This window comes from Amblyomma mixtum, chromosome 7 (assembly GCF_055824585.1).
Source record: "Amblyomma mixtum isolate Tamu chromosome 7, ASM5582458v1, whole genome shotgun sequence".
NCBI lineage: Eukaryota > Metazoa > Arthropoda > Arachnida > Ixodida > Ixodidae > Amblyomma > Amblyomma mixtum.
Window position 1 is genome coordinate 54,660,918 of NC_143018.1, and position 16,053 is coordinate 54,676,970.

At 45.1% G+C, this 16,053-nt stretch overlaps 1 protein-coding gene and 1 non-coding gene across 3 annotated transcripts in view; one reads left to right on the forward strand and one right to left on the reverse strand.

Annotated features, from left to right (window-relative positions):
- The window catches only part of LOC149336112 (uncharacterized), a 42,559-nt gene that overhangs the window by 21,710 nt on the left and 4,796 nt on the right, over window positions 1-16,053 (reverse strand). The window contains exons 2-5 of one of the 2 annotated variants that reach the window (XM_089552600.1): window positions 11,584-11,716; window positions 8,100-8,239; window positions 7,187-7,295; window positions 5,432-5,670 (exon numbers count right to left, since the gene is read on the reverse strand). The exons of the other annotated variant lie outside the window; for it this stretch is intronic. Coding sequence (XP_089408726.1) covers window positions 5,454-5,670; window positions 7,187-7,295; window positions 8,100-8,239; window positions 11,584-11,716 — 599 coding nt within the window. The 3' untranslated portion in view covers window positions 5,432-5,453. Of the gene's footprint in view, window positions 1-5,431; window positions 5,671-7,186; window positions 7,296-8,099; window positions 8,240-11,583; window positions 11,717-16,053 lie in introns of those variants that run through there. 2 annotated transcript variants of the gene reach the window in all.
- TRNAT-CGU (transfer RNA threonine (anticodon CGU)) lies at window positions 4,523-4,594 on the forward strand. Its single transcript has one exon. It is a non-coding gene; the product is annotated as a tRNA-Thr (tRNA).

Sequence of the window (16,053 nt, forward strand, 5' to 3'; positions counted from 1 at the left end):
GTGCCCGAATAGAACTACAATTTATGATAGGTAAAGAATAATTGGAAGTCAAAAAGTAATGCATCTACTTAGGGCAGGTAGTCATCGCAGATCCGGGGCACGAGCATGAAATATTAGTAGAACAAGAATGGGATGCCATGTATTTTGCAAGAACTGTCGCGAATAACAGTAATGATTAAAGCTGCCGCAGTGACTCAGTGGTTGTGGCGCTCGGCTGCTGACCCGAAAGACGCGGGCGGTCCCATTTCAATGGAGGCGAAATTTTAGAGGCTTGCGTACTGTGCGTGATCTCAGTGCACGTTAAAAACCCCAGGGGTCGAAATTTCCGGAGCCCTTCACTACGGCGTCCCTCATAGCCTTAATCGCTTTGGAACGTTAAATCCACATAAACCAAACTAAACCAAGTAATGAACAACAGTTTGCCGATATCCCTGAAGCGGAAAACATATAAGAGCTGTATTTTACTTGTACTGGGCTAAGGCGCAGAAACGTGGAAGCTGACAAAAAGGGCTGAGCATGAATTGAGGACCGCGGAATAAGTTATGGAAACGGAAATCATAGTTGCTAAAAGAGAGGAAGACAGCAGAACGAATCAGGCAACAAACACGTGTTAACGACATCTTAATCGAAATGAATAAATTAGGCATGGACAGGGCATGTACTTTGATGGCAATATAAACGATAGTCGTTAAGGGCGCACTCGATTCAAAGAGAAAGCAAGCACACCAAGGGGCGGCAGAAAGTTAGGCAGGCGCATGGGAGTAGGAAGTTTGCGGATGTAATGTGGCTACAGCTGGCACAGGAGTGGGGCAATTGTTTAGATACGCATGAGCGAGGTCTTTGCCCTGCAGAGGGCGTAGTCAGGTTGATTATGATGATGATGACGAAGGGGGAAATCATTGTTTCAAGACCTATATAATGTTCCCTTTCGTATCAGAGCTACCTCTACGTTCCGGAAGAAGACAGTCTTTGGAGCATCACGTTTGAGCAGCAGACGATACGGACATGTTGTGGTCACTAGTTGTGTATTTTTACATCCTAAACGCATTCTGCACTGAAGATACACAGCTGTGTTTGTGTACCTAATCTTGCACTGAGCTGAAATAATTGGAATATATCTCTCAAGTACTTGCCTATGTGGGCAGTTATTTTTTTCTAAACTGTAATTTAAAAATAAGCACATAAATTTGTTGCTCTTGCAGCGTTATTATGCGGGCTCACTGACCTCCAGTTTGCAGGAATAAAATACATCGGCTTTAGCTTTAGTAGTACAACTTGCGTGTTCTGGGTCTTAACGTCGCTATAGCACCTCGCAGCCTGGTTGTATGTACACTGGCATATGCAGTAACACGGGTATCAAAGCTAAGCAAAATTAATAAGTGGACACTCGGTATCCTTGTTCGTTTCCTACTCTGCGACTGACGGGGTACTTCGGTAGGTTTGCTGAAGAGTAGGACGTAGCGGGTCTAAGTCTGTGTCACCGCTTTAACGATTTTTTACCGCTTTACAGCCTGGCTGCAGCTGAGTTGACAGACTGGGAAGTCTGTTGGTTGTGCTAATGTGGCATGTGGAAATAACAAAGAGAAGTAACTTTGAATGGCGAATTGTGTTTAAAATATGCCGTCATCTAGGGGAGTGAAGCATCAAGGCTTGTCGCCTGCCAAAGACTAATCATTGTGATATTATAGCGCGTCGAAATTTCAAAATTGTATCCTTAGGATAAAACAAAAGAAAGTGACAGCAAATAGCTGCTCTGACTAAAGATCCGCGTGGCAACCGTGACTCCTGTATTACCACCCGTACTCAGTCATTCTGGACAAAAGCATTTTTCAGCGAGAAACTATTTATGAGCGCAATTTTTCACATATTTTATGGGAGCCTTAGCTGTTCAATGCGATTGATGGAAACGCTTTAAAAGAAATATGTTGCTGCATGTAACGAGAAGAGACCATTACGTTTATTATTTCTAGAAGAGTGTCTGACAATTTTTCAATTTTCAAAATTTTTGTCCTGGTAGGATGACCACTGCTGAAGTAAGCAGTTCGCGTGAAACACGAGCTGAACAATATTAGGGAGGAGTAACTTGAAAATGTTTTCGCTCCTCAGTCATTCTTTCTGTCTTTATTGGGTTCACAAAAGGACCCCAATAATAGCAATAAATAGTCTGGAATTCCTATTAATATTTTTTCAGCTGTAGGTGCGATTCGTGGGAGTTTAACGCCGCAAGAACAACTTTGACAAGAGAGCGCTATGTATCACGATGCTATGGTCTGCTCAGTGTGGAGCCAAAGACCCAGTTTTCAAGCAGTTCATGCAGAGAAGTGGAGCACCAGGTCAGGGGGAGACTTGTACCTACTGGAAACCGATGAGTACGCGGTGGCACTAAGGATGAAACCCCATACCTCCCGCGTAGAACAAAGCATCTGTAATCCTTATTGCAATGTTACGCAAATCTTACTCCAGTCCATTTTGGTCTTATGTGTGTTATCTATATTACTCAAATGTGTTTGATACAATAAAAATTCCTGATCTCGTTTTGGCTTCTGCCGCTCGTCGTTTCTAATTCGTTCAGAAGAACTAGCAACACCTGGCATATACGTAACACCTAAGACACTCACTCAGACGTAATTTTAACGGAGAAGGCAAGCTATTAGGGAATGGCAGAAAGGTAGAAGGATGAGATTAACAAGATAGCCGGGATAGGACGGCCGCAGCTGGCATAAGACAGGATTAAATAGGGAAATGTGTGAGAGGCCTTTGCACTTCAGTGGGTGTTGTCAGGCTCATGATGATGATGAAGATAAATGAAAGCAATGGAATAATTTCTTTCCTTCCAACTGCGCCGCTAATAACGAATGCATCATGAAACGTACTAATTAAGAAGCGAAAAGATCGTTCGGCAGCATTTTGTTTAAAGAGAGACAAAGGATCAACTCATTAATCTGTGAGAGCATGAGAGACACGTTCTTACAACAGCGGCTATTTTAGACATAGACAGGGAAGTTCACCTATCGTGAGCCAGTTCGTTGTCATCACAGAGACCAAGACTTTTATTAGCTTTCTGTTATGCGGACCACCTGACCAACTTAAAGAGACACTGAGAGCTAACTGAAGTTTGCCTGTATCAACAGATTACGGTGTTTAAATAAAATGCAGGCTTTTCCCGCCGAGAACAGAGCTTTTAAAATCTAAAAAGTAAAAAAAAAATACAACAAAGGTGTCACCACTTCCGGTTGTTTTTGCAAGTAAACGGCCTTGACGTTAACGCGGTTGTTTCACGCGGATCATTGATGCTCAAATACTCTGCTTCTACTTTTAAGTTGTAATCACGGAGCCTTCTTCGGCTTTGACTCGATTTAATGAAATGGCGCGGGAAATATTCTGTTTTTAAATAAAATTTTCTCATCCATAAGTTTGTCCTTTGCTGCCCACCAAACGTCAACATCGCCAGAAATTACGAAAGTTGAATGTTCGGCCTTGTTGCGCATCTGAACTACTACTGCATCCGTTTCTTTCGATGCAGGTTTCTAATTCCTATTATCCACAACTACTAGATTAAGCCTTCCCCTATACTGGACTAAATAAGTACGCCTTCCGTTCGTTCCACCTTGAACAATAAAATTTTACTATTTCTATTTAACGTAACAAACATTTTTCATTTCGCGTCCTTGATAATGTAATACATCAGGGCGATAGATCAATTTGGTTTCATATCATCTCTCTTACAACTTGTCTGTAAACGCTGCACCATCATATTTTCGCGCTTTTCTCGGTCGTAGAAGAACTGAGGATTGGGCGAGTTGGTGGTGATCCATTGTAGAAAAAACCAGCGCTTACGAACACGGACAGAGGACAAGGGAAACAGACTGACGGCGCTGAACTTACAACTGAATTTTATTCATACGTCTGTATTCATACGCATGTCTGTGTAAATGTATAAATTGACTGCGTACGTATGAATAAAATTCAGTTGTAAGTTCAGCGCCGTCAGTCTGTTTCCCTTGTCCTCTGTCCGTGTTCGTAAGCGCTGGTTTTTTCTACAATCGGTCGTAGATACCGCATGCTGTATATTCATCGTAGACGATGTCGGCGCCTTACGTTAACTCTGAGGTTCACCTCAGAGCTGGGCGCATGTGCGCCCGTAATCAATAAGATGCTTCTTGCATCCTATTATTATGTCATAATTACGGTTTTTGTCATCTAAGTTTCACTATTACATCAGTTTAGCTTGGCTACTCTGTGCGATATGTTAAAACGACACCGGGGAGCCGAAATGTACAAAACTAAATTAGCCTTGACGCCATAGGAAGCATAAGAGAGTTCTCACACAGCTTCCACCCTCGCCGTTCGATGACGTTCTACGTCACATCAGCGGTAACTCAGGACGTGCTACGTCCGCCGCTTAATAACGTGGGTGGCGCTGATGAACACTCTCAAGGTTAGGTTATTTGTAAACATAAATACCCCCGAAAGCAGAACATTTGACATCCGTCGCCGTAGCTCAGCTAATAAAGAAAAAAAAGCCGCCGTAGCTCAGCGGTAGAGCACCGGACGCGTAATTCGGAGGTCGTGGGTTCGGATCCCACCGGCGGCATGTGGTTGTTTTTTCTTCTCCTTTTCTAATCAATTAGCTTTATGCGATAACATATTCAGTAACATTTTAAATTGAACAACAGCACAAAATAAATAAATAAATTAAAAATCCCCTCTCTTCCTTGGTTTCTGTGGCTGTTGGCTTCTCTCAAAACTATTATTAGAGCGGTAGTGTTCTTAGCTAATCAAACACCATGTTTACTGCCTCTATGTTTAACTTATACAGTTGTCGTTCATGTCGCTATTGCTAGGAGCGATACTGCGCTCTTCAGTGAACGTTTTGCATATATCCGAGCGCTGAAAAGAAATAAATATACGAAATATACTAAGTTGCCATGCAAGTATTAGATGAACATTAATGGAGACATCGATGAACTAATGTTTCAAACTAGACTCCTACACAATTGACGCAGATTCCCTTATCTTCTGACGTGACAAATGGAAAAGATGCATTGATATTCTTCCATGGCTATAGATGCCAGAAATCACGTCAGCTACATTATACTTAACTGATTGTGTGGGAGGCAACTATGCACATGGTGATGCAGCTCGTTTTAGACTGATTGCGTGTGACCACTCGGTTGCTTATCTATTCAGTTAAGCAACGACAGCTCTCCACCTACGAAACCTATGAGCTTCACTTTGGCTATGATTCTATGCACCGAACAAAAAGCAAGACACGAGGAAAACTATTTCGTTTGGCTCTTTATTGAAGGAATTGAATGGAATGTATTTGACTGAAAAGTTCAGGGGTTTTTCCCGCAGTTGCCCTTTTTTTCCTCAGTGGTAGCAGAATTTTTCCGCTTATTTAAAGCTCTTAAATTGACAGCACAAACAATGTCGGTGAGCCGTGTTTATTTCTAATACAAGCTGCGAGCCAGCCAACTCAGTGAGACTGCAGCAATTGCTGCCATCGCTGCATTCGTTCTGCTCGCAGAGTTTCGCCCATCGGAGAAAGTGTGGAGGTCTACGATGGCGGTGGCAATCTTGTCCAGATGTGCAATGGATTGAGCATATTGCTTGCCAGCGCAGGGTTTCACCGCATCCTTCAGGCATGCCTTCAAGTTTTCAGTGCCCCTAAGGATTAAAGATGACAGAATACGTAGATAAGAGATTTCAGACAAGCAGAAACGTATCTTCTTGCGTGCGCTGTGAACCGTATAGAAGACTACACAGGGTGTTAATGTTCCTCTCTCATCCTTATTTTTCGTGGGTCTCCCCACCGTTTGCACTTCATCGCAATAAAGGCAGATAAAGTAGGACAATCAGGCAATTACAAAATATTTTGAAAATTACCAATGAGATCCAATACGGAAAAAGGAAATTGAAAGGTTAGCATGTGCACATATACAGGGGGATTTTTTTTTAACATGTACACATTTTTATTTGAAAACTGTGAAAAACGTCGCTGCGTTCTGTTGGGCTGGATTGTACAGCAAGATGGACATTATGCATCTCATATGGATCATTATTTAGACAATCAAGTAACCTAAAAACTTATAAAATTTTTTATTATAGGGAGCAAGGTTATATTACGAAATTTCTGGCAGTGCACATAGAAGAGGAGTCCTATTTTTAAGTTTCCGTAATCGGTAGTGTGGTTGGAAATATCGAACGGCAAATGTACGGATTGCAAAGATTATTTAGTTGGTTTTCCCGCGTTACCCAAACATAAAACGGTGTAGCTACGTCTGATATCGTCGCCGAAATCGTCAACTTCTTCGCCATCATCACCAAATGCGCATATTTTATGCGTAAATGAAAAAGACGCCATTTTATAAATATGCGATGCGAGAAAGCCAACTCGACGAGCTGTCAAATCCGTGTTTTTGACTATCGTTATTCAGACCCGCATTGCCGATCAAGAAAACTTGAAGACGTAATTAACGTTGGATGTTAACTGCCATCAATTTCGCAGTATAACCTTGCTCCCTAAAGTAAAAAATAAAAAGTTTATTAGTTATTTTACTTGATTAACCGCTTAATTATGGTTTCGTATCAACTACATGACATCTGTTTTACCGTAAAATCCAGTGCAAGAGACCATGACGAATGGCTGACGGTTTTGAAAATAAAAATCTCTAAAGCTGTAAAAAAATCACCCTGTAGAAATGGGGCAATTGAGGCCAGAAAAACAAGGCCGCGTTTAAGTCTTTTGGAGTTATACATATCCAACATTCCGGGAGAAAAATGTTGAAAATGAAAAAAATTGTAATATACGGTTTTGGAAATATTGAAGGTAATGATCATTCTTCTGATATGTAGGAAGATCTTTCTTTTAAAGTGTTTCAGTCAGTCGCATTGAACAGTTAAGACTGCCATAGGAAGCCAAAGAGGAACGAACGCTTTTGACGACAGCAAAGACGTTAATAGAAAAAAATTGCAAGACTGCCGTCGGATGATCTGCGGATATATTGATTGTAATAAAAAAAGCGTTTATAAATTATTTCCCGCTTAAAAATGCTTTTGTCCAGAATTGATGGATCTGTCAATGAACACTAACCCTAGAACAAATACTGTTTCGTCCGCATGAAATATACAACACCAACGCATGTTTTCTTTTAGAGCAGGATAGTCTGTCTTCTGTACTTACTTTTTGTTCGCCTCCACTGAGCCTTCAAATGTTTGCTTTACACTTTCAGGGTGCGCGTCGCATTTCGCAATCACTTCGAGGTCCATACAGTCACGCAGGAGGGCGACAGCTGGGAAAAAAAGCAGAAAAGGTAAAATTGATTAGCGCTTAATCAAAGCCTATCGGGTTAGATCGATTTGAAGTTATGCAAAGAAAACTGCAGCGGTTACAAGCAAATAATAGGAATCCTTGCATAATCCTCAATGCTGTTCTATACTGAAATTTGAGCTTTAATCAAGTGTATTTCTCAGATTTTAGTGGCGTGCCAATAGCCGGTGATTTGGCCGCCGTAAGGCATATACCATAGATTGCTATTCCCGCGCTTTTTCTTTATAACGGCTGCCACGGTCGGCAGGTGGAACCTTCACGAAGACGAACTTAGTCTAGTGACGTCACTGCCGGTCTGGACACCTCTCCTGCCTCCAGCCAATGGGATTTCTGCACTCAGTGACTTCACTTATGATGTCATTGCCCGGTAGCCAATCACATTTTTTTGGTTTTTTTGGCGGGTTCTGCCCCGGTGAGGGGGCTCTATATACTCTTCTATGAACGCACGGCTTAAGGAAATAATCTCTAGCAGAATCAAAGCAATGGTGTCCTTTCTTAAGGGAGGAAAAAACTTTAAAGCAAGTTCATGGATATGCTGAGAGTATCGCTCCTTTCTAGCAGTGACAGCTAGTTATCTTTCCCGTTGTTAAAAATATAAATTAAATTTCCTTACGAAGATGCATGAACTTGGCGAGGGCCATAATCCTTCAGTGGTATAAACATTGGAACATGGCTGAGAAGCTGATACCAATGACGGCTCGCCGTATTAATTGCCACGGCAAAGTTACCGTTGCATGCTGGAATCAACACTGTCGAGTGCACTTACACTTGCATTCTTGTGAATCGCTAGTAGCTTCGCGAAGCGCAGTGTACCCCCGTTCCATGGCCGTGAACTTTTTCTTTTCGTCCTCGGAGCAACTTGGGTAGGAGACCTTGCATTGGGGTTCTGCAGGAAACTCGTGTCTCCTGCGAGGGTATCCAATATTTAGATAACAGCGTAGTTTTTGTCATAATCGCCTAGTCGTATGATGTGGTATGTGGAGTTTAACGTCCCGAAGCTCCACTTGGGCTATGGGAGAGGTGAGGACTATGTATTAATTTGACCGTCCGAGGCTCTGTAACGTACATTGTCATCGTAAAGCGGGCAGGCGCTGTATTCCATAAGGATCCACTTGAAATGAATATCCACTGGGCATTTCTGTGGAGTGACGTGAAAGTAACCGCAGCATCAGATGTGGGCAGCAAGCGGCCAATCATAGAAGTCGCAAGAGGGCGTGTTCCCTCATTGACGACAGTTTTCGCCACTGCCAGCACGCAACGATTGATCATTGGCTGCTATTTGCAGTAAAATATCGCCGCCAAGAGTGGAATCCGGGCACCAATCAGCCAGTTTTGTGGTGGCTTCCCAGGGAATATTCAAGGCCGCTGCTACATCATCCAACAGAGGTGGCGAATGACAGAAAAACAAATCAGTTCAGTTCAGTTCAGTTTATTACCTTAAAAGTCCCCCGTAGGGGCATTACATAAGGGGTGGGTTTTTATACAAACAATAAGGATCATGGTAAACAGTTATTGAAAAAATGGTCAGATACAAGTTGCAAAAACGAAGATGGGCAGGTAGTAGAAGCGATTTCGTGGGGAAGGCCGTTCCAGTCTGTGGCGGTTCGGAAAAAAAATGAAGCAGTGAAGGTGGTGGTCCGGGCACGTGGGCGCGCAACTTGAAGTGGATGGCTGGTTCGATATGATATGCGTGCTGCTGCTGTGATGTATGGTGCTTGATTAAGGGACGAAAAAAAGAACTTGTGGTACAGTGAAAGGCTAGCAATGCGACGTCGACAGAAAAGCGATGATAAACCAGATTCTGCTTTGAGAGATGAAACGCTGATATTATATGAGTACGATGAATGAATAAATCTAACAGCGCGATTTTGGACTGATTCTAATGCGTCGGCGAGATATGCTTGGTGCGGATTCCAAATGGGCGACGCATATTCCAGTTTTGGCCTGACAAGTGATTTATAAGCTAGTAATTTGACATGTTCCGGGGCGTTTCGCAGATTACGTTTCAGAAAGCCTAAGGTTTTGTTAGCTGCGGCGATAATGTTAGTGACATGTGTGCTCCAAGACAAATCGTGAGAGAGCGTTACACCTAGGTATTTGTAAGACTGCACTAGTTCCAGGGGTGTGTTAAGAATTGTGTAAGGGAAACAAAAGGGACTGCGCCGGCGGGAGAAGTGCATGCATTTACATTTGTTGGCATTTAGCGTCATTAGTGAATTGTTGCACCAGTCTGAAACGCTGATTAGATCGTTCTGGAGAGCAGTTTGGTCAGATATGTTTTTGATTGTGCGGTAAATGACGCAGTCGTCTGCGAACATGCGTATATTAGAAGAAATACACTGAGGTAAATCGTTAATGTATATTAAAAACAACAGAGGACCAAGGACAGATCCTTGGGGCACGCCGGAAGTTACTGGGAGGGGTCTAGATAAGTTACTGTTGATTAAAACCATTTGCGTACGATTGGACAAGAATTCCTGTATCCACATTATAACGTTAGGATCTAGGTTTAGCAGTTGAAGTTTTAGTAATAAGCGCTGGTGAGACACCTTATCAAAGGCTTTCGCAAAATCCAGATAGATTGCGTCAGTTTGCACATTAGTGTCCATGTTAGTGTGTAAGTCATGAACAAAAAGAGCTAATTGGGTTTCACAGGAGAAACCTTTGCGGAACCCATGCTGCGAGGGATGAAAAAAATGGTTACAGTCTAAGAAAGAAATAACTTGAGAGTAGATGACATGTTCCATGATTTTGCATGGCACGCTTGTTAGGGAGATAGGTCGGTAATTTAATGGAGAGTTTCTGTTACCTGTTTTGTAGACTGGAACGACCTTTCCCACTTTCCAATCATCTGGCATGGTTCCTGAAGAAAGTGACTGGGAGAACAGCAATGACAAGTATGAAGTAACCGTGTGTCTCGTGTTCCTTAGAATTTTAGAGTTAATACCATCAATGCCAAATGATGACGACAGTTTAGTCTTCTGGATTATGGATGAAATTCCGTCTTCACAAAATGTGATGTTTGGCATGGTACCTTCCATATTGAAATAAGGAAAAGAAGAGGGCGTTTCGATTTCTTTCGTGAAAACAGTGGCAAATGCGGAATTGAAAGCGTCGGCACATTCAGCATCGGTAATGGTTTCTTGTAAATCATTGGTGAGAGTGATAGCGCGTTGTGGGTGAGGGTTTATTACTTGCCAAAACTGTCTTGGGTTACTGCGCAACAAATTTGGAAGTGTAGTAGCATAAAATAAACGCTTTGCGCTGCGGATCGCAGTCAAATATTCATCTTCGGCTTCGTAGTAGGTTTGCAATCGGGATGGGTTGTTTTTAGCCGCCCGATAGAGACGCTTTTTTTATTTTCTAGTCTTTTTAAGGATTTAGTAAACCAGGGTTTTTGGTGGCTGGTGCGAATGTTAACAGTTGGTATATATTTATTAGCCAAATCATTTAACTTATTCTTAAACATCGCCCAGTTATCTTGGATCGTTTGAGTGTGACATGCAGTTTCGAAGCTGGGAAAAAAGGTATCAAGTTCATGATTTATCGCGTCATAATTACCTTTTTCGTAAAGTGTTATAGTTTTCTTTTGAGTCTTATTTGGTGTTACAGGAAATGAGAAGGTAGCATGAATGACATTATGGTCACTAATTCCTCGAAGATATGCAACGGAAAGTAGGGCATCCGGGTTATTTGTCAAAATAAGATCCAGAATGTTTTCGGATTCAGGCGTGACGCGCGTTGGTTGTGACACTAAATGGATTCCAATTAGAAAATGAATAATGGCTCCTTATAGAACACGGCCACAGGTGTACTCGCATGTTTTTGTGTGTGTGTGTGTGCGTGCGTGCGTGCGTGCGTGCGTGCGTGCGTGCGTGCGTGCGTGCGTGCGTGCGTGCGTGTGTGTGTGTGTGTGTGTGTGTGTGTGTGTGTGTGTGTGTGTGTTTGTGTGTGTGTGTGTGTGTGTGTGTGTGTGTGTGCGTGCGTGCGTGCGTGCTTGTGTGCTTCTGCGCATGATATGGATAAACCCATTCATCTTGTCATCATTTTCTTTTTGTGATGAGCCGTGTCTATTTGTATACGGTGCGGTCAATTCCTGACGAGGATGTGGGCTATTCAGTATTGAGAGAGATCATTTAGAGTCGGCACGGTGGAAACTTAATGCTTCGGATAAAACTTTTTTTTCGATATGTCTACATAGATAGACATTGGAAGTGCGGTAACAAGATGAGAGGGCAAACGTAACTTACTCTTGGCACAAATTCTCCAGGTAGGAGTTCTTGTCATAGGTGTTCGTCAGTGGCATGACTCCGTACTGCTCGGCGATCCCCGTGTAGCATGCCCAAATGGTTTGTACGTCACATTCCAACTTCTTATCTTCAGCTTGAAAACAAAAACATCAAATGTTTCATTGCGTTACACAGCTGCTTCTATTACTTCATTGCCTTAAATAATAGCATTTCTTCTTCCCACAAAGCGAACTGCATGACGTACCGTTCAGTGACGTTTAAACATGTTGTTAGATTTCGCTATTTGCTGTCATACTCTCACAACGCTTTTTTTTTCTTTTTTTCTTTTCAGACAAGAAGGTCTGGACTCACTTTCTATGTGTGTATGTTCTCGTGACTATACTGCTATACTTGTAAATGTGCAACTGCTGTATGCCTTGTAAATGCGGGCTCGAACCACGTCAAGTGATATGTTTTCACTTTTGTTCGAGTCCCTTTCCGCCTCGACGGAACAAAGTTCAATTTCAATTTCAAATTTCAATTTCAAACGGGGATAAAAGAAGGAAACTATAAACACGGGTCCTGGTGGTATTACAACCGGTAACGCCCTAGTGGCAGAAAGAAACATCTGAGCGGCTGTAATAGACCTTTCCCTCGAGTAAACAACGTGACGTCACGGAACGCACGTGCAGCGACTGCAGCGCTCTCCTTCCTAGCGGCGATGGGCAAAACGCTCTCTCTTCGGCTGGCATCCAACGCTCTCGTACGTGCCTCGGAAGCGATGGAGCTGTCAGAGTACGCGAAATCACTGCCTGAAATCGCCCGGCAGCGATATGTTGAAAAGCTGAAAGTCGACGGGAAACACTACCCTGACCCCTTCGTTTTGAAGGACTGGAGAAACGACCCGAAATTGCGGCCAAACGTGCGTTTTGGCGATGTCACCCACACTTCGCGCACGTTTACGCGTGAAGTTCCCAGACACCCTTAGAGCGTGTGAGGGTAGCGGTCTCGGACTCAAAGGAGATGCCCTCGACTCAGCGTGGCAAGCTCAGCGGAGACCAGCTACCAAGTGACAAGAGGTTTTTGGGCGTTCGGTGCCCAGCTTTCGCTGGTCGCAAGCCAGAGAATGGGTCGGAGCCAAAGGTTCACAAACAAAACAAAGTTTATGCAGCAAAGGGACGATACAGAGGATTACACAATCACTAGTACAAGCACATACAAAGTGATTAACAAACAATGCAACTCGGGCAAAGTTAAACTCGAGAGAGAATGCAATACAAAGGCAATATTGCACCTAAAGTGCACTAACATACGAAAGAGAGAGGTAAACAAACAAAACACAATTTGTTCACCGGGCACTGCGGCAGTCCGACTACCAGAGTTCCACGACGATGCCGTCCCGCAGACTGGCGAACGTTGCCTCGTTGGTCCGATGCTTGCCGAGTGGTGTTTTCCCTGGAGTCGAACGGGCGCGCTTCGATGAAGCTTAAACGGCGGTCCGGACTGACTTGACAGCGGTCAACGTCCTTCTTTATAGGCTCGCTCTCCCGTGTGTTTGTTGTACGCGCCAAAGTAGGCGCTCACATACACGCAGCATCTCCGGTGCAGTTTCCCTTCCTTTCTGTCGCCAGCCGCGCGTCCCCATTGGTCAGAGGTCGGGGGTCGCGTCTCGAAGTTTCGAGCGTATTCTGGCGTGGCGCCATCGTGGCGGCGTCGCCGACGTCCGAGTGCAGAGGAGGGGGACATGTCTTAGCGCACGCAAGGCTTCCCCCTCTTCCCCCCGTCAGCAGTAGAACCGACTCGCATGTTCGAGAGAAATCTTCGGCGTGGATGACTCATTTCCTCGGCGCACGCCGCGTCGGTGAGCGGTGGTGGAGGGGAGAGGGAGCACACGCACACAGGCTAGGCGCTCCGCGGGGGTTTCCTCCTCTCCCGTTCGTCTCGTGCCGGCGAGACGCGTCCGCGCGGCGCTGTTTTTCTTTGCTTCAAAAATGCGCTGAATTTTGTGACAGGCGACATATACGTTTATCTCGTTCAGACGCCCGGCCCTTACACTACTGAGAGCATGCAGTGCTACCGTTCGCTGAAGGCGTACGTTCTTGCAGCGGAAGGGCACGTGCGCCAAGTTTTGGCAGCCGACTTTGGTTTAGAGTGCAGCTTTTTAAAAGCAAAAGTGACCCCGTCGCAGAGGACCACCGGCGAGCCGTACGAAGCGTGGACACTTTTGCGAGAAGAAGGAAGCGTACAGGCAGCTCACTGCACATGCATGGCCGGGTTAGTTCAAGTGTTCGGCGGGATGTCGAACAACAGCGTTTTAACGCGCTACCGTGATCAGTAGAAAGATAATTGCATGCGGTAGATTCGAAATGCATTACAGGCTAACCGTCACGTCAGAATACTGTTCACGTGTGAAGTCAGCGTACAATAATGCAGTGCGTAGGATGTCATATATTTTGATTGTGTTACTGCATGCGAGGTCTTATATTTTGATTGTGTTATCCGGTTCTGTATCGCAACCGCCGCCGCAATGGCATCGCTGATTCGATCTCGGCCGCTTGTCGACGGGGCTGAAGCTGAGAACGCTGACTGTCGCTTCGTTGGGGGAGAATCTGCTCTAACTGTTGTGCCCTCTGCGCGGTCACTGCTCAGAGCCATTGCGAAAAAAAAACGCTTATGGCCGTGCGGTGTCGGGTCTGTTAAAAGGGTCCTTAGGCGGCTGAAACTGCTCCGGTTCCGAGCACCGCGACGCCCCTTACATCCCATGTGTCGCCTGAGTTCAAACCCTGCACAGCTAACCTGCTTTACGCTTTCTTGCCCCATACTACCAGTTTGCAACAACTAAGATGTTGCTAAGATTGTCCGCTCAAAACGACCACACTTCTTCATATCTGCGCTGTGATTTCTCTTCTTGAATGAGGAAACGCTGGGCACCCGGTCCGGGTGGTTCCGGTAACGAGGACGGGGCGCCTGCGTTGGCGGGTAAGACGAGAAAAAAAGTTCTCTGTGCCATTCACCTCACTAGCTCTTCAAAATCAGCAAGCGGAAGAAAGGAATGCTTTTCACCAGAGATGAAGTGCGCTCCGCATATCCTATCTGCCGGTCTTGGCTTCCATTTATCTCGACGCATGGCGTGCACCCACACCTTCAGGTGTGGGTGCACCTGAAGCGGATGCCTCTCTTGGCACGGTTAGTGCATCCCACGGCACAGCAGCTCGCAGGCATCACGAGACAGGGTCGAGGCACGGGTTCCGGCGCCCGCACTGCGATCGCTTCCTTGCTCGCCCAGCAAAACTATACGGGATCGCACGCAAACGGAGGACTGTTTTGCCCATCGGGTTCCCGGCGTGAGCCGGAAACGTCATCGCCGTGACGTCACTCGCCTCGCGTGACGTACCCGAGGAGAGGTCTATTGAGATGACTAACGCCCCTATCGTGGTCAGCGACCCCGAGCTCACTATAAAGAATTGCTCTAGAGGCAGGATCTCTATCGAAGCGGTCTAGCTCTTGATGGCACACAAAGATAGAATCCTCGACAAAGAGGTAGAAATAATTTGGACTCCGGCTCATGAGGGAAACCCTGGGAATGAGGCAGCACACCGCCATTCTCGAGTACTCGCAGGCCGAGCAGGTGATGCCCCTCACAACCAGGATACCCAATAAGAGCCACTCACAACCTACAATGAGGTCACTACAGGAAGTAAACTAAACAGAAGAACTCTCCTCCCATCACCACACAAATCGCTGAACGGACACCAACACGTAGCCCGGAGACAAGTACGAACAGACAGTTACCATAATCTGAGCTACTTTGCTAGTTTTAATGACGGAATAAATCCTATCTGCCACTATATCGAGGAGAACAAGTTGAGCCATATGATATGTGCCTGTGGGTACCACAGACCTCCCGAGGACATCCTGCCGGATCGCTCACAGGAAGCCTGGGACCTGCTAAGGACCACCGAACTCCAGGACACGCAAATCAAGGTCATTTAGCAGGGCGGCCGAGCCACAAATCTCCACGGACTGTGAGTAGCTACCAGCGGTCCCCAGACCAACCCTCCCTTTCCCCTCGATGAAGTTCATTCCACTCTACTCCACGAGGTAGGTATGAATACCTGTAATTTTTATTTCCTGTGTCCTCGCTTGCCGGAATGCTGTATAAACGAATATCGATTCACTCAATTCACCACCCTTATATTTCCTCGTGCTTCGCCTTTTGGACAGGCTTCATTCATTTGAAGCTCGTGAACTCAGTTTTGTGACCATCGTTGGAACCACCTTCAGCCTTCTGTGCTCTGGCTACCTCCCGTAAAGGAAAGTTCCGGAAAGTCGTGCCTCGAGTCAGATGAGTGTCATTTAAGCATTCAGCTTAGTCTCACGTCCATGTCTCTCCTTCGCCATTGGTGAAAACAGCGCGAAAGAAGAAGCCCGAAGGCGAAACGAGGAAGTGACAGGAAAGAGCGCTGTTTTCACCAATGTCAGAATGGACCA